Below are 23,921 nucleotides of genomic sequence, written 5' to 3'. Positions count from 1 at the left end.
TACACGGGACTGGTTTATCAAATTTATAAGTGTATGCGCATAGTCTTTGTAAGCAAGCAAATATGCTTGAGTGTAAGAAACTTTATATACATACAAGGAATATCTCTCTCTTATTTTTTCTTTTTAACAGGAAACATTTCGTGGTCAACAGGTCAGATTTTTTCCCAGCCACCATGGGACTTTTTGAAGAACAATAGAGCTGAGCATATCACAGTATTTTTGTTTGGTAATTTTCAAGTCATAATTTTTCAGTTTTGAATGTTAAGAACTCCCTATGAAATACATAATTTGAGAGTAGTTTGCTACTGGTTTTGTTCTTCAGTATTGCTTGATTCTCAGAGACATCATATCCATTTAATTGTTTAACTAGATTTTAAAGTGTCTACAACATTTAGTAAATATGCTGGCACGTAAAAGCCTTACTGCCTTTTTCAGCCATATAGCAGTATTTATATTGCTTATGTCATAGATACCCATGAATCTATGGTGCTAGGTAAAAGCCTTTCATTTATTCAGCATTTTAATTTGCATAATTAAATTTTAAAAATTTTAACAGGTCACTATAGAATACTGCATGAAAATCATATGTATCAGTCATACATGCATGTAAACATAGTAGATTTACAGAAGTTATTTGTATGTCTCATTTTAAGGACCTCAAGAAGGCTGTCTAAACAGTGTGACTTATGCATCCATGATCCATCTTCAGACACTTCAGAATTATCTCCGCCTGGTCAGTAATAAGCTAGCTTCTCTCTGTATGCTAATTGTTTGTCAAAGTACTTCTGTAATAGTGTTGACTAAAATCAGGGTTTTTGCTGTATGAAAGAACATCAAGACTTTTAAAAAAATGAAATGGGATGAAAGCTGTTTTAAAATAAAGTTCCCCCTAAATTTGCCCTTAACTTTAGTCTTGTGAGGGCATTAACTTTCTTTAAATAGTTGCTATCTGATTAACTGACCTGCTTAAAAACATATTAAAAGCTCTCTGATATTTTATTGCTTTACAAAGTTATTTTATTCCACTTTTTGAGAAGAAAGTAAATTAGAATAGCATTCATGTAAGCAGTTATTTGAGACTTAAATTTTATTACTTTCTTACATAGAAATCTCATGTAACACAGTTTATTTAATATCTCAAAGTGTAAGGATAATTGAATAATATGACATAACTTTCATAGATAATTTCTTTTAACATTGCCTCAAATCAGAATTAGTTTAGAACCTGCTTAATTTCTGCTGTGTCCGTGGATAGTATTTTATGTTGTTTAGGAGAGCATGCCACAGGTTTCTGATGTATTCAGCCATATTGCAGAGAGATATGAATCTATTCCCCTACTGACATTTTAGAGGTAAAATAGAGTTAATACCAAAAAAAAAAAAAAGAAAAAAAAAATTGTTCTACCATACTGATAACATGATCCCATTTCTACTGCAAATAAAGTCCATAGTCGTAATTCAGCAGTGACTTAAACTGATGATTTTGGCATCATTCTGATGTATATATTTTAGATCAAGATCAAGAAAATATTTGTGATTACTAAACTTATTCTTCCCAGATAAATGTTTTAAAGTCTGTTGTAAAAAATACCTTGCTATGTACTTTCACAAGTTAGGATATAAATTTCTCAACATATTTTCAAGAAGTTGTATGCAAATATTGTCTACTTTGAAACTCGTATAGTAAGGATTATCTACTCCAGTACTGCAAATCAAAGAATTTTGTCTTTTAGGTGATGATTGTGTCATCTAGGTTAGAAAAAAAAAAATCTAAATCTGAACTTCCAAGAATAATTTATTTATTAAATAAATGTTTATCTGCCTGTAGGTTGAACAGTACCGTAATGTCATTTTCCATGGTCCAGAAGGAAGTTTGCAAGATTATATAGCATATCAGATAGCATCCTGCGTGAAGGTATTTACACAAACATATCAAGTAAACCAGACTTTTCACTATTAACATAAACCAGAGTTTTCACTATTTCACCAAATATATAAATTTTCAACACAGCAAAAGCAAGTGGCTGCAGGATCTACATGTGAGATTGTTAAAGTTGAAGTGGATGCTGGTTTCTCCAAGGAGCAACTTGCAGAAGTGTTCATCAGTAATGGTAAGGTTATTTTAGCAAGACTAATTTTGGTGATTTGTACGAAAAGTTTTAATGGTGCAAAATAAAGAAATACATAAAACCATTTTGCATAGTGGATGGCATGGAACTATGGGTTCCATTTTAATGGAACCTATAGTTTTTCAGGTGCTTGGGGACAAATGTATTGAGTCTAAACTGAGGGAGAGCTGAGCGTGACAGCCTCCCTATAAAGACCTCTGTCAAAAGTTCATGCCATTTAAGTAGAAGTAGGAGTTTTAAAAATTTATTTATGTAGCTTTTTTTTTTCCTCCCTTTTTTGTGATCCTTTAAAAGTTGATTGCTCTGGTTCAGATCTACTCAATCAGAATTGTAGGTCTACTGTGTGTGCTCATGAACAAAAGCAGAGCCATCCTATCGGGTTCTATAGTGCCATGCAGTGCTCTGTTCTGTTTGTTCTTGTACTGCCTGGTGTAACTTCAGTATATGGCAGTTTTTTCTCTAAGGAAATCCCAGGCACAGTTCTCAGGATAGCTTGTGACAGCGATGATTATTCCCACACATCACTTCCAGTGCCATCACACTGGAGGGAGAGATCATTTAGTCAGAAGTCAGCCAGGCTTTGGTGCTCATCCTGGAGGCAAGAATGTCACTCTTGTAACCCATGTAGTTGCTTTGTTTACTGGCCACTGTCTCTTAGGAAAGCTGCTTCTTTTGGATGCTTTACTTTGTGTCAGCAACACACTCTTTTTAATAATCTGGTTTTGCATTTCAGCATGGTGCATGCTAGTTGAGTCACTCATTTTTCTGCTGGCTTCTTTCCCCACATTTCTCCTCTAAATTAATCCATCAGACACAGAGGGGGTACCCATTCTCCCTCCTCTCAAGCTGTTGCAACCTCTTAGTAAAACAGGACAGTAAATAGTCAGGAAACTGCAACTAAATAGCAATGATCAGATACAGTCAGTTTCTCTAAGTTTTGCCTTATTATGGGTAAGTTTCCTTAATGACCATTATTAGCTTTGAAAGGTTGTGAGACAATGCAGGGCACAATACAGTCAAGATAAGTGTTTTGTTTTATGTGTGCATTGCAGAGGCATTCACCTGGGATTTAATATTGCAGGAAAACTTGCAAATCTGTGTCTTTTTTAAGCAATAAGATCAAAAATCGGGAAAATTAAAGGAAAATATTTAAAATGTTAAAAAAATATATACATGCCATTTTAATGCCTATTAGGTTCAGGTGCTACTGGGTTTGCCTCATACTAGCTCTTATTGAGTGATTCTTAAAGATACTGAAGAAAGTTTTGAAGAGAAGATTGCCTACTTCTCATAGAAGTTTGCTACTATCTCACAGAATGATAAAGTTTCTTACAAACATGGGCTATTCTTGAACCTTTTATCACTACATGTTATAAAGAGTACATGTTAAAAGTTTAAGATATAGTACAGCAAAGGAAAGAAATGTTTGAAGAGGTCTTTGCTATCTTTTCTTTTGTATTTATATTCAGTGTACTGAAATTTTTCCTATCTATGATGATCCTATTACAGACATTCCAGAAATTTTAATCATAGATTTCATTCTTTTTCTTAATATACAGTATGATACTCTTTCTGTTGTTTGATTTTATGCTTTCAATTTTAAGCTTATTATCCAGTCTGTCTGCTCCTGTTAAGTTAAAAAGGAAAATTAAAAAAAAATTAAAAATCCTTTGTTGCAGTAAATTCTGTATACATAAATATAAGTAAATTTTCCTAAGTATACATTAATGGGATTTTTCTATTTCAGCTTGTCTGATCCCAGTGAAACAGCCTCCTGTAAACAAGACAACAATTGTGATTTTAGAAAATCTGGAGAGAGCTTCTTTATCTGAATTACTCGGAGATTTTCTAGCACCTCTTGAGAATCGGAGTTCAGAAAATCCCTGCACTATTCAAAGAGGTATTTAAAGAACTTGGGTTGCAGAAATGTTTTTACTATAGTACAGTTTTATTGTAGTATATGACAAACAGGAAACAGGAGAAAAATGTAATTTGTTCAGTTTTTATATTTTGTTGTAAACAGTTGTCCTTAACAAAACTAGCATATTTTTTAGCTAATTTATGGTATTTTGTGGTTAGTTTTCCTTTATAATTATGTCACTCCTTCTTGATTTTGTATGAAATCCATGACAAGGCTTTTGAGTATTTCAGTTAAGTGTTTTGTGTTTCCTTTTTAGCGAATGGAGTTTCTGGTGCTTTTTACTTTCATGAGAACTGCTTTTTACTGGGGACCATCGCCAAGTGCCATCTTCATGGCTCTGACCTGCTGGTTCAGCAGCATTTCCGTTGGGTTCAACTTAGGTGGGATGGGGAGCCAATGCGAGGCTTGCTGCAGAGGATTTTAAGGAGAAAAGTAATAAACAAGGTAAGAACTCGAGTCAGCTTCAGCAGTTACATTCATCACCAGGTCTGTGAGTTATGTATGATGGTAATGCCAAAAGCAGAGCAGATAACTTCAGTTGTTTCAGGAGAAAAAACATTAATTTCTGGGATGATACAGGTATCTGGAAATGTGCTTGGCCTCACAGAAAGGTGTGTGGCCATGGCTAATTGGCATAAACCATTGGTTGGTTGCAAATAATGATATTGTGGCTACTTGCCTGTCCACTTCATGAAACTTCCTTCAGTAATTTTTTTCAACAACTTCTTTCATTCTTCTGAGAATGATAGTAAAAATCAGTTCAACAAACATACCATCTCTTTTTCAAAGAATTTAATCTCAATATCTAAAATAAGATAGTCATATATGTGTTTTGTCTAAGTTTCAAGCAGAAAAGTATTTTCCATGATTTTCAGATCAAAAGAGGGGCACATTATATATAATCATTATTTGAGTTAATAGGTCTGCTGAAGCTGGAACAAAAGTCCAAATGATAATAAAGATGGAAGTCTGTTTTAATAAATAAATAAAGATGGGAAAGATGTAGGCAAAAGAAGAATTGTGGACTTTCAAAAGTTATTGGAATACCATTTGAGTGTGATAGCAGCTATTACCAACAGTCAGGCACTGTTAGACATTGGCAGAGGAAGTTTAATCAAAACAGCTGCAAAGGAAAATAATCTTGGCAGCAGTTTTGAAAAGGCTTAAAAAGGGAGATTGTTCTAGGAGTAGAAAAAACTGCCAGTAATAAAGAGTCCTGTTGTGGGACAACAGACCTACTGTCAGTTTTGAGTGTTCAGCTGGATGTGTCTTGGTTATCCTTGCAGATGTCATCTCCTGTACCCTTTGCCACAGTTCTCATCTATAAAGGCTTACTGATTCAAAGAGATCCTGAAGAGGAAATGTGTAGTAATTGGACATTTCAGCCAGGATAATGAGGAAATTTAGAAACATTCCTAAGTATTTTTTAATTGCAAGAACCAGAATACAGAATAGAAAAAAAAGAATCATGGGATATCTATGAAACACTTAATAGACTACTTTTCTTAGATTATTTTTTTTAAGTTATGATTTGTTCATAGTCAAAGGCTGCATCAGACTTACTCTGCCGAACTGGTTTGGCTACAAGAAATTGCAGCATCACATAACAGATGTCATTTTCAGGTTATTTATTTTGGACTTGAGAAAAATCCTTAGTCTAATAGGTTAGAATTTGATGATGTAATAGGCTTCTACCTCTGACTGAAGTTGAATAGAATTTGGGTAGTAATCTCATTAAGTTGAATTTCTCTTGAGCATATATGCAGATGGTGGCTATTTGGAGAAAAAAGCCATGTGTCTTCCTGTATCTTCTCTAATTAAAATATAATATATTGAAATGCCCTGTGTGGTAGCACATTTTTTGAAATACATACATGTACCATATATAAGCTCAAACTCCAGTTGGTATGGGACTTAAAATAGTGGATTGCAGGGTCAAAAATAGAAGAAAGATGAATCTGTTGTAAAACTCCAAAGTAGAAGCACATTTATTAGTAGAACCATAGATTATTTCAAAGATCATTGCTCTGTATTATGATACCTTGTTTGTGCCATAATATTCATGTGTTCTGGTGAAAAGCTCTTTTTCTGTTAGTTTGAACCATTAGGTTATATGGGAACACATTAATGTTTTTCTACTTTAAGTTCACTTATAGACTCTATCAAGAGGTTCTGGCTTCAGTGCTGTCAGTTACTATCCCTGGTGCATCTTTTAATGCTTCCTTTAATTTAAACTGTTACAGAAGATAATCCAAGGATTAGGATGATGAAGACTGCAATTTGAAGTCAGAGGAAACAAGAGGTTTTTCTGGCACTAAATAATTTGCCCTTAACAAGGCATACTAAAAACACAAGTCTTAGAGGAAGACATCTTTTCTTCCCTGCTACAGGATCAAAAATCACTGGGCATATGTCTGGATCAGATATTCCTGTTCAGTGCAGTTGGGCATTTTTTCATATGCCTTATTTGTATCATATACATTGCATATATTGCATTGTATATGGTAGGTATCTCTTGTAATCCTAAGCTCAAACACTGTAGAAAAAGCACTGCTAGGAAAATTTCTGCCTCAGTTTCCCACAAGAGAGTAACGGCATGTCAGTTTATTGAAAAGGATATATCTTTTGAAGTGTAGTTGGGAAAATAAGTTTTAATACGGCAAGATGTCAATATATTCTATAAAAAGGTTTGACCTGTTTTTGACTGTTGCTGATCTTTTAATAGCTATATATGCAATAAAAAAAACCCCAAGCCTTCCTGGGGCTTCAAGGAAAGTGTTTGCAGCTCTGGTCTTATGCCGTGTCAAACATCTTTTCCCCCTGCAGTTCAGAGGCAAAGTACCTCCTCCATGTGATCCCGTGTGCAAGATCATAGACTGGATTCTTGCTGTTTGGCATCAGCTGAACTCTTGCTTATCACGTCTAGGAGCACCCGAAGCACTTATGGGGCCAAAGCATTTCTTCTCTTGTCCAGTGGTTCCGGGGCACAGCCAAGCAACAGTCAAGTAAGATTTCTGTTTCCTGTTTGATGCTGCTCAGAGCCAACTAGATACTTACTGCAAATGTAGCAGTTGTGTTTCTTCCAAAACCCTGCTGACTCAGCAACTTAAAAAAATCATTTTAATTGAGATTGTTGAAAGTTTTAAACTTCTGTTGGCTGTTTAATTACTAGAAGGGCAATCCTGAAGGACACAAATGGGAAATGAGTGTCTCATACTCCACCAAGTCAGTCTTCTTGAGATCTTTCATTTATTTTCTGACACAGAGGTTAAAAGTTCCAAGAAAAGTCGGAAAACTCTCCTTGTAAAGTTATATATAAAGGAAGCTTGGAGAATTATTTTTCACTCTTTTAAATATATGGTATAATTTTAAAACATACATGCATTTTAGAGATATATTATCTCAGTAAGTAGGGCAGGTACATATGTTTAGTTACACATATGACTAGCTGGCCAATAACATAAAAAAAGACAAAAAAATTATGGAAATTTTGGCTTTTCTCACCTACAATTGCATTAACATCTGATCACATTCCAACTCCAAATGCTAGCAAATGATAAAAGAAATATAGAAATTTGAGTTATATTAATTTCACACTAAGATGCTGTTTGGCTGTATCAGAACGGTAATGAGCCTCTAATTAATTCAAACTTATTCAGAATACAAAGTACAACATTGGTTTCTGGAGATGTGACATAACTTTTCTCAACAGTCAGGTCACCACTTCTGTTCCTTCTCTGATCTGTTTCTCTTGTACTGGTTTCTGCTGACCCTTCTTCCAGCAGCCTTTGCTTAACACGTGAGGGACCTGTACTTATTATGTGCAGAGGCTGTCTGATTTCATGTTCTGTCTGCAGATCTTGATATGTTTTGCTTATTTATTTTCCTTTTTATTCTCTAAAAGTACAGATTAGATACTAATCTTCAGAGTACTTACCAAAGTCTAAATGTAGACATAACATTGATTTGAAATTTTATTGGTGATGGGAAATAAAAAAATAATAAAGCTTACCATGCATCTGTCTCTCATCTTCCTCTTGAATCATGTCCTCTGAAATGTTTTAATAATTTATTTATTGCATTGGCATTAATAGAGGACAGAAAAACTATTCTTTAGATATCTTAGTTATACAATTCTGAGTCTGGATTTCTCCTCAGTGTAACTCTGACTAGTTTCACAACACTGTATTTTGAGTACAGCCCAAAATGTCCTTTATTGTAGCTATATGCCAGCTGACTTCTCATTTTAATGTAGTTTTTCTAGTAATTGTTAATAAATAATTGAAAAGCACAGATCCAGTGAGCTCTTACTGCACACTTTTAGCAGCATGATGGCTAACAGTGTGGTCATATAATAAATAGCTTTTAATTAGCAGCTCACTGGTTGCTGTTATTTCAATCTAATTAACCACTCCTTTCCTCTTGCCCCTCCTCTCCACTGCACTATTCTTCTGCTTTTTGCATTTAGTAAAGCTTCTCTGAGTCAGTCCAATTCATTAGGACAGCAAACAGCTATCTAGAAATTGGGTTCACTCTAGGCTCAATGTTAGCATGAGACAAGAGGAAAAAGCAGCACCAGGGGAGGCAGAGAGAACGCATTACAGGAAATTGTTTCCTGCTGTGTGTTTCATGTAGCTTCACCTGTTTTGGTGAGTAGAGTGAATAAATGAAGAAAATTTTAACTACACTTTTTCTTGGTTTAGGTTTAGGGAACTGAAGATAATGTTCCAACAGGAACAACTTTGACTTTGCAGCCCTTTTGAGGTGCAGGGGTGTGTTATACCTTTTCTAAGTATCAGCTATATCAAAGAATGGGGGACTTGATCAAGATGAGCACAAACTTAAAACTGAATTTAAATACCAGGTTGGAATTCTATTTAGAGAGCATGCCCATCCATTGTTAACTGTTAGATTAGAATGGCCTTAATTAATTTTATCTTTGCAGTGTTCATTTTTGACCATTTATACAGGCAGTATTGCAATGTTGAAAGCTAACATAGACAGAAATTGAAAAGAGAGAGTTTTTCATGACTAAAATACAAGCAATTGTTTATTTTGGTAGCTTAGGTAGCAGAAGCAGACTGTAACTGTATGGAATAATATCTACAACATTAAGCTGAGGACGCTTCAAGGTCCTTCAAGGACCATCTGCAGTACATATTTTACATTGTATTTTAACAACTGTACTAATTATTTTTCTAAGTAATGTAACTAATGTATTATATCAAGCTTATAAAAGCACTTTGAGCATTTATATATCATAAAAACTCAATCTTATTCTTCACAACTGACCAAAAATATATCTTTCAAATAATTCACGCATTCTAACTTCAAAAAAAATGGAAAAAATCCCCAAAAAGTCATCATATTATTTTAGGTAATAGGATGGCTTCAGTATGTCAATGTATTCAGCAAAATTGTCCATTTAAGTCAAACAGACATTTTAGCCTTCATGTTTTCTGAATGGGTTTCTGCAAACCTGAATGCAGTATGATAGCCTATAATTTCTTACAAACTTCTTTAATATAATTTCAAATACAAATTTCTTTAATATAAACCCAATCTTGCCAAGTCTGACCCAATCTTACTATCTTCCTCCTGTTAGAGGGTATAAGAATAAACAAAAAGAGTTGGAGTTGATCTAAAAAAGATTGTCTCAGTGTCTGTTGTAGATGTGAGCTGAGCCCTAAGTCTGAAATAAGCCTTTATCCCCAGAGAACTCCTAAGTTATAAGAAATAGCATTTATTTTTCCCTAACACAAATTTTTCACTTCTTTGCTAATACGACATAATACTTCTCTCTTTGAAAAGCAAAAGTCCCAAAAGACCTATGTCCCTTTTAATCAAATTTTTGAATCAAAATCAGACCCAGTCTCTAAACCAGATAATCTGGAATATCCACAGCATCCTGGAAACAGTTCACCACAGGTCAAATAGACAAAAGAGGAGTAAGAGCAAGGCAGCTCTACAAATAGAAATGTCTTTTAAACTAGACAAATTTGGAAATGGAAGAATACTGGAAGAGGTACAACCATAACTGAATATCTCCTTTTTTCCATGCTGGCAGCAAATAGGGTAGGAATTAACACCTGCAAGCATGGAAATTTCTCCATGTACTTTTAAAAAAATATTTTTTGTATATACATTAACACACATCTTTCTGGGACATTTTTTTAGCCTTAAAATGACAAGAATGTTTTATAGTCCTTATCTGAAGGAGGAAAAGCATCAGGTGGTAAGTTTGTCAAGGCAAGGTAAAGAAAATTTTTAGATCCAATAGCTTAATACAAAACAAACAAGTAAGCCCTTCCTTAAATGAAATCAGTCACTCTCTGAAATGGAGTGCTTCTTTAAAATACAAAAACTGATAATGTTACCAAAGTATGAAATGGCAAGCTTTCATAATTGTTTTTGAAGTTAAAGGATTTGTTTTGTACCACAGGTGGATGTCCAAGCTATGGAATGCTGTGATAGCTCCCAGAGTACAAGAAGCCATACTCTCCAGAGCCTCTGTGAAAAGACCATCTGTACCAGGACAAGCAATAGCCAAAAAAAATCCCAGCCAAGGGCAACAGGCTGTTGTTAAAGCTGCTCTCAGTATCTTGCTAAATAAAGCTGTTTTGCATGGCTGTCCTCTACCCAGACCAGGTAACAGTGAACTGTCTGAAAGCCAAGTAGTTGCACGTTGCTGAACTGGGGCTTTTAACTGCTTCCTTACATTTTTAAAACTTCCACAAAACATAACTGTAGTTCTGAAGGGAGGTGGTGGGGTTAAAAGCATTTACAGTCAGTAAACCAAGTAGCTGTATAATGTACTCTAAGAAGAACCATTTGCAACAATCAGTTCCTCTTAACACTGTTTTACTTTTGTTTCAGAGCTAGATAATTACATAGCAGATTTTAAGGGAGGAAATTTTCCTTTATCTGTGGCTTCGAGCTACAAAAATTGTAGTAAGAAAAGAGGTGAGAATGCTTCTTGGAGAAAAGTGAGCACAAGTCCTCGCAAAAAGTCAGGCCATTTGTCCTCCCAGTCATGGAATAAGCAGGAGACAAATACTGAAGGTAAATAAAGCTTTTTATTTTCAGTTCTGAAAGTTGCCGGGGTTAAACTGTGTAGATGCAAATCAAACATTTCTCCAACATCAGGAATTAATTTTTTTTCAATTAAATTACACTTGTGCTTATGTTCACCAGTAAAACACTGTTAATTTTTTTTCTCCCCAGAATTGCTTCTTTGTGACTGTGAGGTGTCCTAACGAAGTTTGGTTGTTCTCATGCCCGTTCTGTTGTCTGATAATGAGGCAGGTCTTGGCTCAGGTGGTGGAATTATAAGCAGTGGTTCCACCTCTGACTGTATGGAATGACACTGTATCAGTCAAATACCAGATGAGAGAAAGCTTCATTACTTTAGTGGTACTCCTTAGATTTTCTCCAGATTTACAGTATACATCTTTTTTTCAGTTTCCTTACCCTTACTTTATAACTTCACTACAATAATTACTAACAAGTGAATTCAGCTAAAAATAAATTAATACATTCCTCCCTAGGTCATGTGTCAGTCTTACTAGAAAAATTGAGTAGAACAATGTAGAAGTCCAGCAGTGGAAGAATGAGATCGTTTGGTTTAAATTGAAGGTTTTGATTTGATTTTCACTTTAATAGAAGAAAATAAATATAAAAAATTTGGTGTGGTCACAGATACTGTAAGGTTTTCAATCATTTCAGTATGTTGCTTGATAAAGCGGGCTTTGTATGGCTGGGTCTATGCATGTGTATAAATGTGGAATTTATATTAGTGGCTGACACTTTTGAAAATTATTTTCACCTCAAGATCATAAGTCATATAACAAGTAATTAATTACACAGAGATAATGTATGGATATATTCAGAAACAGCATAATTCTTCTAAAGGACACATATTTCTAGAAGGAAATCTTAGTATTGTTGTGACTGAATACAACATCAAGCAGAAAAACTTCCAGGGAAAAAAAATCAAAGTACTTGCTTTCTGAAAGTAACTGCTTCAGGGGGAAGATTTGGGAAGAGAGAGAAGGCGGCGCATGCACACGTGTGTGTGCGTGCACACACATTTTAACAACAGTGAAATTCTAGCCTTAATTACCTCATATACAAAAGACCAAAATACTTGATGCTTTCTACTTTGCAGCACTAAAATGAGTATTCATTTATTCAGCCCTTGTTCAGAAAGGTCTGTTTTCTCTGACTGCAACTTTAACGTCCTGAATACCAGTTTTCTGTTTGAATCGTGAATTTACCTAATCCCACTAAGAGGATTTAAGAAATAATGAACATAACATGAAGTGGGATGGCTGATGTATTTTGTACCTGAGAATGTTCTTGGAATGCAGTTAATATCTGTGAATATAAGTTAAAAATTGAATGGTCAATTAATTTTAGTAGTCTTCTGTTTTAGACTATCAGAATCAAATGCTGTTGCTGTTTCCAGTAAAGATAAATTGTTTGATTTGACCTCCATGGAGCAAACTTAAACCTTTTCTTGTTGACAAGAAAGTTTTCTTGGGGAGAACCTGTAACAGTGATTCAAATGCCCAACACAGAAACCTCATGTCCTCTCTTTAACAAAAGCTTAGGCAACTCATCCTCTATTTGCCATTTTAGGAGTTCCCTGTGCTCCCCTGAACACTTTGAAGGGATGTATTCTGATCTTTGACAGACCCTGTTGACATAATTAGTTAGAAAATAGGAACACATTTCCCCTGTTTGTCATAGATTTTAGAATAAAGAAATCAACACACATGGTAATAAACTAACAAGTCAGCCTCTCTTTTGTGCAGGTATAAAATCTAAGACTGTGTTGCAACCAAACTGTAAGAAAAGAGCTTCTCTCACTGCAAAGTAAGTTTTAATTTCTGATATTTGTGACAGCTTGCAAAAGATAAAGGTGGTAGCATTCTGTTGTAAAGCAGCACACTATAACAAATAGATCAGTAGGGTTTTTTTTGGTAATGTTTTGGTCCCATATCTGAAGAAAGGAAGTATTTTTAATTTGCGTTTCTGAGAGGAAATAAAATTTATATGCTTCAATGTAATTTTAGAATCCATTTCTTTAATTCAAGCCTTGCAGAACTACATGTCTTTTTATGTAACAGAATGGTCTATGACTTAAGAATATTATGTAACACTTAATCTGCCTTGAAAAGTTGACCGTATGCTTTTATCAACTGGCATTATATTTTATAAACTCCTCAGGCTATTTCAACTTTCTGAATGGCAATTCAAAATGGTACAGTACTATGCACTTTAGTCTCACTGATACAGTGTTTCCCTGAGAAAGTGTATAAATTAGCTAGAGGGAACTGCATTTGAGAATTCACTGCAGTCTGAAACCTTGGTTCTACCTTATTCACAGGCACAGAGAAAACAGAATATTTATGCTGCCAGTATGCCAGAGGTTTTTTTAAGTGTTTGGAATTATTTCCAAAAAGCAGAGTAGAATGAAATTTATTGCTGCATCTTAAAATAAGAGGAGTCTTTGAAAATATTAGACAGAGGAATCCTTTGTTAGGTTTTCAGAATAGAGAGAATAATTTATATAGAAAGATCTATTATGAGATAATTATTGACAACTACTGCTGTAATTCATCAGATGTTATTTTGTTTTTGTTTGTAGTAGTAAAGGTCATTTGGAAAAAAATACTATTTTTGAGGAGTCTATAATATTTATTTTTAAATTCTGTATAATAGTTTCATTTAAATGTTCTCTCTGTTTGTTTGGGTTTTTTAACCAGATCTTCAGAGAAGGATCATTTGAGAACATTAAATCTGGAGCAAAGGCTGTCTGTTGGTTCTGATGATGAAGTAGATCTTGTGCAGGAACTTCAAAGTATGTGTTCCAGCAAATCTGAGCCTGATATAAGCAAGGTAAATACAAGGCTTTTAAATAATTTACTACATTACCGTATGCAGTTGTTTGTTATGTGTTTAAAATAAATCTTTCATTTACAAGCCCTGCTTGAACTAAAGAAAGTTATTCATTTTTTACATACACTATTTTAAATTACACCTTCACCAATTTTTTGTGTTGAGATTTTTCCAGTGGAGGATAAAATTTCTATAGAATCATAGAATAGCCTGAGTTGGACAGGATACACAAGGATTGTTGAATCCAGTGCCTGGCTCTGCACAGGATAACACCAGGAGTCACAGCACATGCCCAAGAGCATTGTCCAAATGCTTCTTGAACTCTGTCAGGCTTGGTGTTGTGACCACTTACCTGAGAACAGCCATCCCTGCATTACTGTTCTCATTATGTTTCACACTCTCATTGCTCCCAGTGGGAAACTGTTCTGTAGTCTTAAAGACACAAACTTTTCCCTAATATGCACTGAACATTTGGTTTGTTTAATACAATCTCATCATTCTTCACAGAACTGGCTCAGAGCTCCTCTGCTCTGTAGGCAAAATGCAGTTTGCTGCCCCAAGCAAGAGAGGATGGATTGGCCTAGTTCTTCAACAGTGGCAAAAGAGGGTGAAGGATGTTTTCAGGGCTCATAGTTTTGCATTAAATTCTATGCTGGAATGGGCTGTGGGTGTTTGTGGGGGGCTTGTTGAGGCAGAGTGTGGAGCTGTTGGTCTCTCATTTTTCCTTTTATACCAATACCATGCAGCTTTCCCTGTGGCTGAAGCTATTTATTCTTTTTCATCTTTCCTCCTAGCACAGCTGAAGTGGATGGCTGTGACAGCAGGCTGTGTTCACACTGGAGCAGCTGTTCCATATCTTTTGAAATGTGGATAGAGTCAGTCTTAGGTTATTGTCCAGTTAGGCAGTGCATGACATCCTTTAGGATTTCCCTGAACAGTGGTTCCATTAGTTTTGCTTTATTAAGTATTCTGTTTATTCTTAGAAGACAAGCAAGTTTTTATTGAAAAAAAAGAATGATTGTGTTTGGGAAGATTTTTCAACCTATTTATTGAAACCCTTTATTATAGTCTTTTGTTTTGGGTTGTTTTTCTTAAAGTATTTACAGTACATGGATGACTCACATGCACCAAGCTGGCAAGCTAATCACTAGTCAGTTAGCAGGGATTTACTGTAGCTATCCTTAAAAGAATGAGATGTGCTTAAAGAAATGGTAACCAACTCAAAATTGTGTTTAATAACATGCAAAGTGTAATTGCTTGTTGATGACAATTCAAGGAAATGCGGGTTAGATAAGGAAGGAGATAGATGTCAAGCCTTTTGTTCAGTTTCCTCACCATGGGTGGAACCATCCTTGGCTGGAATTTCTGTTGTTAATTCCCCAGCTGCCTAGTAGAGCCTTGCAGAAGTAGGGGTGCTGTTGCATGCTTTCTTTGTGTGATGTAATTTCAGGCTGCCAACAGAATAAGTACTTCTGCTCTTTAATTTGCCATTTCACTCAAATATGTTCCTGCTGCCTTCACTGGATTGGGATTGAATATTTTTGAATTGAGTTGCAGAATTGAATTGGATCAGCTTGCCCCAGGATGAAATACCTAGTTTTCAGTGAGGACAGCATCTTGAGCAGGCTCTGTCTGTTTTTTTTCTGATCAGGAAAAATAGGAAAAAGGGAAGGAAAAAATAGTAGGGAAGAAATACGGTAGGAGAAAGAGAAAACAATCATTCCTTTCTCTGATGTTCCTGGGGGCTGGATAAATATTGATGGGAAACTACCCTTAAACTCCACTGGCAAGTATTACTCTGGCAAGTTTAATCTTCCTTTGATTATAGTTGATAAGAAATCTCCATCTCCCATCTTCTAAAAATGCACTCAAGAGTAAAGAAGAGATATTTTAATTGTTATTTGGATATTTATGCATTGCACTGTACAGAAACCATGAAAATAAAATGAAGCCTCCAAAAACTGGCAAATTGAAACAATCTCTGTGAACAACTAAAAAATCACAATTTCCTTATCTTTCTTTAGATTGCAGATTCTAAGGATGAGTTACTGATGTTCAGTAACTCCCAGAACATTCCTGTATTTTCAGCAAGTGGTACTAACCCAAATAAAACAACAGCACAAAAGGTAGGTGAAATAAGTTTTACACTAGGATAAGAAAGGTGTCTTGAGTTTGTCCAAATCTGAATTTCTGATTGTATTCTAAGAATTAGTGCCCTGTTTATTACAAGAAAAAACTGTCATAATTCTTAGGAAACTTGTTAGACTACCATGCCAAATTTCTTTCATGTGTCTTAATAGAAGCTAAAGATTTATTAAAACAAAGGATGTATTTGATTTCAGTTTTGGCTTTTTAAATAAAATCCATCTCCCCAGGCCAAGTATTTTTGACATTACATTGGCATTACAAGTTATTGCCATCAGATCTGAAGAGAAATAAAAACTGTTTGTTGCTTCCTCTCAATTAATGTCATTCAGTAAGTTCACAAAAGTACCACTTTTAAAATTCTTGATATAAAATTGCTGCTTGCTCTGATGTCAGAGCTCTCAAGCAAAATATTGAAAAGCCATGATATTCCCAAAATCTGTGAAGAGTAGTATATTTTTAGGGGTATTCAGTTCCTGGTTTTGACCTAACTATTTGTTGAAATATACAGCCATTTTGCTATGTTATATATGTAAATAAACTTCAGTAACTTCAGAGTAGTTTCAGAGTGGGAATATAAGCTGAATATTATTGAAAGATATAGTAAGTCTACTATCATCTTCTGTTCAGAAATTTATATTGTTGTTTGTGGGTGCTACCATCCGTACTAAATACAAAGATGAGATTACATCCTGCTTAGTTTTCATTCTTTGGAAAATTATGTTTTCTCTGTTGTTACATTTTGTTCCCTTTTCTTTTTTGCTCTTTGTGTTTTTGAACATCAAGAGAGCTTCTGAGCTCAATTACTCTTAGCCAGGGCATAATCTGTGGTCTTTGGATCCTTACCAGGCCTTTTGTGTTCCTTTGATATGGGTCTTTTGGAGGGCAATCCTGATGTTTGGCTGACTGCAATAAATTGTTTTCTAGAGACACAGTTTTCTGCAGATACAATGAAATAGCCCTGAAACTGGATTAACTTTCACACCTTAGCATTAAAAGGGCTGATGTTCACAGACCACCAAATATTCTGAATTGGAAGGGACCCACAAGGATCTTCAACTTTTAAGTGAATGACCCATATGAGGACTGAACCCACAACCTTGCTGTTAACAGCACCACGCTCTGACCAGCTGAGCCAGTCTCAGGGTCAGATGAGTTACTAGCCTTGCAATCATATTTCTTCATAACCAAATATTCAGAAAGTTAGAATACTTCCTGTAATTTTACTTAAAATCCATAGAAGTCTCCACTAAAGGAAATAATTTTAAACTTGCAGATCCACAAGTAGGTGTACTCCTTTTGAATATTTCTCTAAACATATTTCTAGGCATCCCAAATCAGAGATTCCCATCGTAGTGATGCCTGGATAATTGGCTGTCAACTGACCTACCAGTTCCTACTGTATATTTTTCCTAGTGATCTTTTTTCTTTAAAAATTCCTGCTAGCAACAGAAGGCATTACTATATTGATTTGCAAGGAGACAAGCTTAGCTACTTGGGAGGTTTGTGAAGAATTTGGTCAAGAGATTTCATACAGAATTTTAAAAAAATATTTTTCTGGAGAAATGTTGGCTGAAATGAAGGAAACACAACCCAGCAATGTCAAACAGTAATACTTACTTATACACAAAATGCATTTTTTCTTTATTTCTAGGATGGAATGCGTCCTGTCAGCAGCAGTCGAACTGTAGAAAGCAGCAACAGTAAATCAGAGTTGGGTGTTTCAAGAGTTAAATCTTTTCTTCCTGTTCCTAGAAGCAAAGTCACCCAGCCTTCTCAGAATACTAAAAAAAAGCAGCAGCAGTAATACAAGGCAAATAGAGGCAGATAATAACACAAAAAGAGAGATTTGGAATTTGCACAAAAAAGAACAAATAGAAAAATCCAATAAATAAACCTGCCTATCTTACAATTTTTTGTGTTCATAGAATCTCTATTGCAAAGATCCAAGTACTTAAATATGTAAATATTTTTTAAAAACAAACTGTTACCCTGTAATGTAAAGTTTGTACAGGACCACAGTTTTATTTCTATGTACATCAGCTAGAAATTATATTGATTTAAAGTTTAGAAATGGGCATTTTGCCTCCTCCATAGATGGTTGGGTTTTTTCTTCTTTTATTATGAAAATTACTTATTTAAATGATAATATTCAGGGGTACCTACCACAGGATTCTGTTTGTGTATATAATGTACATAAATATATTCTATTAAGTTCACATGTTAACCTGCATTCAGATGAGTTGCACAATATATACGACAATGGCTTAAAGCTATTGTTCATGCATTTTAAAGATGTTTTATCTTCACTTAATGAAAAATTAGTGAATGTGGCAATAACTGAGATGTTTGGAATTGCAGATCGATTACTTTCAGCTACAAGCCATATTAAATACTTTGATTTCTTCATCATCATCATCTGCCTGCTGAATTGTGATTTTGTTTTTTTCAAGCTTCTCTTCATCTAAAATGTAATGAATTTCCTTTATATCTTTCATCTCTTAAAAAAAGGAAAGAGATTGAGAAATTAAAATGCAACAAAAGTTATTTTTCTCAGACTCTTAACTCTTTGATAGAATTGAGGAAAATGTGATCATTTATTAACTTAGTTTTTCTTGTATACTGTAAAAACTTTTATATGCTTCATTAGTGTTTTAAAAGCATCCAAGAAATAACGGTGTTTTACAGAAACAGATTTTACTGAAAGGAAATTTGAGCAAAAGCTTAACTACAATATTATCCAAGATAATGTAGTAGCAATGAGTTACTATGTAATTATCAATTTCTGTTGTGGATTTAAGATGTAATTGCTGTAAAATGATACTTGATTTGCAGTTAAAATTAACTCTTTGTCATTTTTCTCTCCACCACTGAGGTAGATCACGTTCCCATGAGGGACAGTTTCTATGCAGGGCATATTTCCCCAGCCTCTTTCTACAGTAGTTGCAGTTACATCCTTTTGAATTGTAGGAATGTGGAGATGTGCGCTGTCAAGACAGCTCACCTGTTAGGCAGGGGAAAGTGCAGATTTTTCTTGAGATCAGATTTAGATGTCTTCTGCTGGGTTACTGGGAGATGGTTTGGAGAACTTGGACAGTGATACGTCTCCAATATCTAAAAGATCATTTTTCTCAAAATAAGCCCGGAGGAGGAAAGGATTAACTGTTTCCTCATGCTTTGCCTTTGTATGTAAAACAGTCATCCCAGACTCATGTCAATAAAATCTTTGTACACCATATTGTCTTTCTTTCTCTTAGTTTGTGTGTGTGTGTTTGCTCTATAGATATTGAATATTAGAAGCTTTTTTCTGAAATTATTTCCTGCACAATATATTTAGAAAGTACCCTGATTTTAGGCAATTGCTGCTTTCACTAAGACTTCAATTTACTGTGTGACAATAACGTGTAACCAAATACAGATAATTTCTCTAGAGATTGATTTTTACTTTTATTTTTCTTACTCCTTTTTGTGCTGAAAAATGGATGCTGCTTTTGCTGGTGGTTCTTAGCAGAATGAGTCAGCTGTGAAGCACTGCAGGTCAGAGCAGTGAGTCTCAGCAAATAGGATCCCTGATGTGCTGAAGCAGTGAGCAGCAGTGCAGTAGCTTGTGTGAGAAGCTCAGGTATGGATTTCATGGCCAAAGAGGAATAAAAGTAGAAGACACTGTTTGTAAGGATAACATAAATTTCAACATCAGAATTTGTAATAACTTCTTTTTTTTTTTTTTTTTAAGGAGAGGAAAGGTAAGGAGAGGAAAAATCCTGACATGTTTCTAAGCTAAGTTTGTTCTACATTTAAAATATGCCTTGGAAATGTCAGACCTCATTTAGATCAAGAGTTAACAGTGTGCTTCTGTGTGGGAAGATACTGGGCAGTGTCCTAAAGCACATTTTGAGGCATATTCTAAAACTGCATATTGTCTGTGAGACTGAAAGCTTACCAGTGCTGTACTGTGCATGAAAATCTGCAGAGGACAGAGTAACTTTGATCATGGTGTGAAAGTTGGGTCTCTTGCAAAATTTAGCATTGCCTTTCAATGCCCTCATTATCCTTCCTTTTCAGGCTGCTGTCCTAAACTCTCCATCTGCATCTTTTACTTGTTTGACTTCTGTCTGCTGTCATTTTGGTTGTCTGTCTGTCAGTCCAACACAGTCTGTGATCTCCATGCAGCTTTAATCTCACAGTATCTTGCAGATCTCCTTGTTGGTTCTTCTCTTCTGCAGTAAGTGCTAATCTCTCTTGTTAGGCCACAGCAGTTCCTGCCCTCAAAGAATGACCACCACAGAACCATAACACAGTTTGCCTGGACATGCTGACTTCTCTGCTGGCTTATCACTTGGTTTGTGCTAGGTTGTGCTGAAACAAGGCCAGGCTCTGTTCATGAGCTCAAGTTTTCACTGTGTCTTCAGGTACAGCACTCCTCATGAAGGACTTGTCATACCAGCTACTCTCACTTTGGGTTTGTACTAGGCAAAATCCTTTCTCTTCTTTGCTTTCTGTGTCTCAAGCAGAGAGGAATGGAGTGTGCTGTGGTGGGCCATGCCCATCCATGCTGCATCTGCTCCCAGCTATTACCCCATAACTTTAAATGAGGTAAGTGAAGAGAGACGCCATCTCCCTGTAGGAGCATCTCAGAAAATACAGGGAAACTTCTACGGTTGAATCCATCTGACATGCCATTGGGGCAGTGAAAGACTTTTAATTTAGCCCTACACTACATTCTTTATTCACATTTCCATGTGTTCAACCAGAGAAACATGAAAGATACTTCTGTCCTAGTTTAGGGCAAATTTGGGAGAGAACCTCTAAATGGTGTTCCCCTAGGAAAGCAAAATCCAAATGATCCCTCCCCCCAGCTGGTTTGGGAAAAAAGAGATTTCTTTGGAGAGAAGTGGAAAAAACTGTTTATTTAACAAAAATTGAATAATATTAAACAATAAAACCTCTCACTGTTCGACAAATCTAGGAAGAAAAGTCCTGTTCATGTGGTGTAGCTCGGCTCGCTCAGGTTCTTATCAGTCCCTCTGGCGCTGGAAAGTGCCGAGGCCCAGGCCCAGGTGGGCCACAGGCGTGAGCTCCCGGGGTTTGGCTGGGTGTTCAGTCCAGAGCAGGCTTGCACAGATCCAGGAAAAAGGGAAAAAAACGGTTCAGGGAGCTCCTCTGCCTCAGCTAGCTAAAACTAACTAAACGCCAGAGAGAAGCTCTGTCCTGCAGTGTGTCCGTGCTGCAGACACCACAGTCCAGGAGCGGGATGTGTGGGAGTGATGTTTTTCCTTAACACAAACTGCAGCTTCTTCTTCCCCCCACTCTCACTTTCAGAGCCAGTCTTAAAGGTGCAGAACTTAATATATAACATAAACCAGACAACTGGGGATACCAGTATTATAAAGTCACCCCAGGACAACTTCTCATCCATCAACTTTGGTAAGTACTAAACAATTCAGCTCTCCACTTCAAGCCAGTCCTGAAAATAAAAGCTTTCAGCATCTCTCCTTCTTGACAAGAACATGGACTATGTTCCTTAAGTGAATGTCTGAATCCATCAGATATTTGCCTTTGGTTTTGGGTTGCTGAGCATGAACTCCAAAATTAAAAGCATGAAGAAACCTACTCCATCATTCAACAAAGGCAACATTCATCAGCAACAGCAAAACCAGCAGGCCTGAGGCACATCTTTTCTGTAATACAGCTCAAGTGATTTACAAAATACATCAAAAACCTTCCAGCTTTCCAGTAAAACTGGAGAAACAAAACAGCCTCCGGTGGTGGAAAATTCTTGAAGAAAGGATGAAGGATCACTTTCTTGGTCATAACGCTGGCTAAAGTGATGTTTGTGATGGTCAAACCATAGTTAAGAGACTTGAGAATTATTAAGTGGGCTGTTCCTCAAGAAACTTGAAGTCAAAGTCACTTTAAGGGAGCACAAGGTATGGTGGTAGCATCACTCAGAAACATGTCTGCATTTTACAAGGGTTGTATTTTGAGGTTGAAGTGAGCCCTGGGGAATGAACTTAGTATAAATATTGCTTATCCTAGGAACAGGAAATTGGTTTTAGAGAACATGGGGGTTTGTAAAGGAAACATATTACTGTATTGCATTGCATTGCTTAATTTGCAAGATGTTTTTAGGCAGCAACTAATGGTCCATTAATGAGCAATCGTACATCAGTTCTAAAGCTGTGTGGGTTTTTTTCCAAATGTTAAATCACAGCCAAGTAATTATAGACCTAAAATACCAAATCTACAATAGAAAGATGAGGAGAAAAAAATCACCAGAACACTCTTCAGGTAAACAAAATCAAGCAAATTATGTAGTTCTGAAATTATCTCCAGCAATTGACACCAATTTAGAACTAATATAGGAAAATTCTTTAAAAGACCTAAAGTTAATAAGAATTTAAGCCTGTTGCTTAAACAGGGTAGATGGAATTCAAGTGTAGAGGCCATCAGGTGTTTAGCAGCTCTGAGGTAACAGCCTGAGAAATCTGAGGCTTGTGGAGCTGGAGGAGCTGGATTTTAAGAAAGACTTTGGGAATGGATATTTAATGAATAAAGCACAGCTGGTAAGACACAGTTAAGCAACTGTGAAAGCAAGTTGTTTGTTGGAATAGCAGGCTTGTTTGACTCCATTGAGATACTGAGCAGTTCTGCTAATGACGCTTATCAAGCTATTTTGTGTAGTTACTTTGTGTATAAGATTGATGAAAATGGGTAAGTGTGCATAGTTCAAGTTTGTTTAGGCTATCCCTGCTTCACCTTTGCTCTCCCAAGAGCTTCTTAGTGCTGTACTAGCAGTGTGGACACCCTTCTCCACTGTACTTAAGGACAGCTAAAGAATCTCTTTTCAACTTTGTCTTTTTGGTTTCTTCTTAGCAGACTGCAAAATTAAATCTCCACATGTAGTAGTATTAAAGTCAGCATGCTCTTCTCTTAGGCTGTATGTGTATACACACGTTTCTGCATAGCTGGTTTTAATGACAAAGTGCTCTGGTAGGAGTATTTTTTATATCTGTTCTATCAAATGCATGCAAAGCACATGAGAAGAAAAATTCCCTTAAGTAATGCTCAGCCTGTGTTTATGAAGGTCATTGTTTGTTCTTCCACTGTTTATGGCCTCATTTGCTTCTTTTTTATTTTCTCCCTCTCCTCTTGAGCTCTATTTTCCATCACGAACAGCATATGCAACTTCCCAGATGAGGTTCAGGCAAACATCCCTGGGAGCTGTCACGCCCTGACAGCAAGTACAAAAACACTTTCTCTAGAAGGTAACCTGCTCTTCTCAACCTTTGTCAGGAAAGAGAGGCTGTGTCATCCTCCTCATGGAGGCTGGTGCTAACTTACCTCCTGTTCCAGCCTGAACTCCAAAGGTACTGAAGCAGTGGCTTAGGACTGAAAGGAATAGCACACTCTCAGCTGCCCTGATAGGGCAGCATTTTGCTGAGCTCTTTGGGACCAGCAGTGTGATGGTGGTAGCTGGGCACTGATGGCAGAAGCTGTTTTGGTGAGTATTGTGGCCCAGGGAGGGGGCAATCAGTCAGCTGATTTACTTTTTCCTACAAAGTCCTCCTGCTGAGTGTTTGTATCAGCAGCTTCCATATGTCCCATCTACTACATGTTCCTGCTGTATTTATCTTTTTCATTCTTGAAATGTGCCCTTGTCTGCTGAATCCAGCTTAGCTACCACCTTCTAACTCTGACGATGACACAAAACACGGTCAGTTGTGCAAGCTCTGAAGCGTGCACTGGTTCTAATGACACAGTGGTTCTTTTCTGCTGATCTTTCTGATCATTTTGTTTGTTTATATAACAAACTCCCCCACTTA

The 23,921-nt window shown here is 36.1% G+C and overlaps 1 protein-coding gene across 4 annotated transcripts in view; it reads left to right on the top strand.

The window, feature by feature from the left end:
* Positions 1–18,507, top strand: part of LOC131573308 (cortactin-binding protein 2-like) — a 76,672-nt gene extending 58,165 nt beyond the window's left edge. For all 4 annotated transcript variants that reach the window (XM_058827129.1, XM_058827128.1, XM_058827127.1 and 1 more), the window contains 13 exons: positions 131–226; positions 654–733; positions 1,829–1,915; positions 2,012–2,111; positions 3,877–4,029; positions 4,307–4,494; positions 6,877–7,055; positions 10,493–10,698; positions 10,927–11,112; positions 12,867–12,927; positions 13,821–13,953; positions 15,978–16,079; positions 17,753–18,507. In XM_058827129.1, the coding sequence (XP_058683112.1) occupies positions 131–226; positions 654–733; positions 1,829–1,915; positions 2,012–2,111; positions 3,877–4,029; positions 4,307–4,494; positions 6,877–7,055; positions 10,493–10,698; positions 10,927–11,112; positions 12,867–12,927; positions 13,821–13,953; positions 15,978–16,079; positions 17,753–17,905 (1,724 nt within the window). In that variant the 3' untranslated portion in view covers positions 17,906–18,507. The remainder of the gene's footprint in view (positions 1–130; positions 227–653; positions 734–1,828; positions 1,916–2,011; positions 2,112–3,876; positions 4,030–4,306; positions 4,495–6,876; positions 7,056–10,492; positions 10,699–10,926; positions 11,113–12,866; positions 12,928–13,820; positions 13,954–15,977; positions 16,080–17,752) is intronic.
* Positions 18,508–23,921: the final 5,414 nt, after the last annotated feature.

Source organism: Poecile atricapillus, chromosome Z (genome assembly GCF_030490865.1).
Source record: "Poecile atricapillus isolate bPoeAtr1 chromosome Z, bPoeAtr1.hap1, whole genome shotgun sequence".
In the NCBI taxonomy this organism is placed as follows: Eukaryota; Metazoa; Chordata; class Aves; order Passeriformes; family Paridae; genus Poecile; species Poecile atricapillus.
This window is presented reverse-complemented; position numbering and strand designations above follow the sequence as displayed.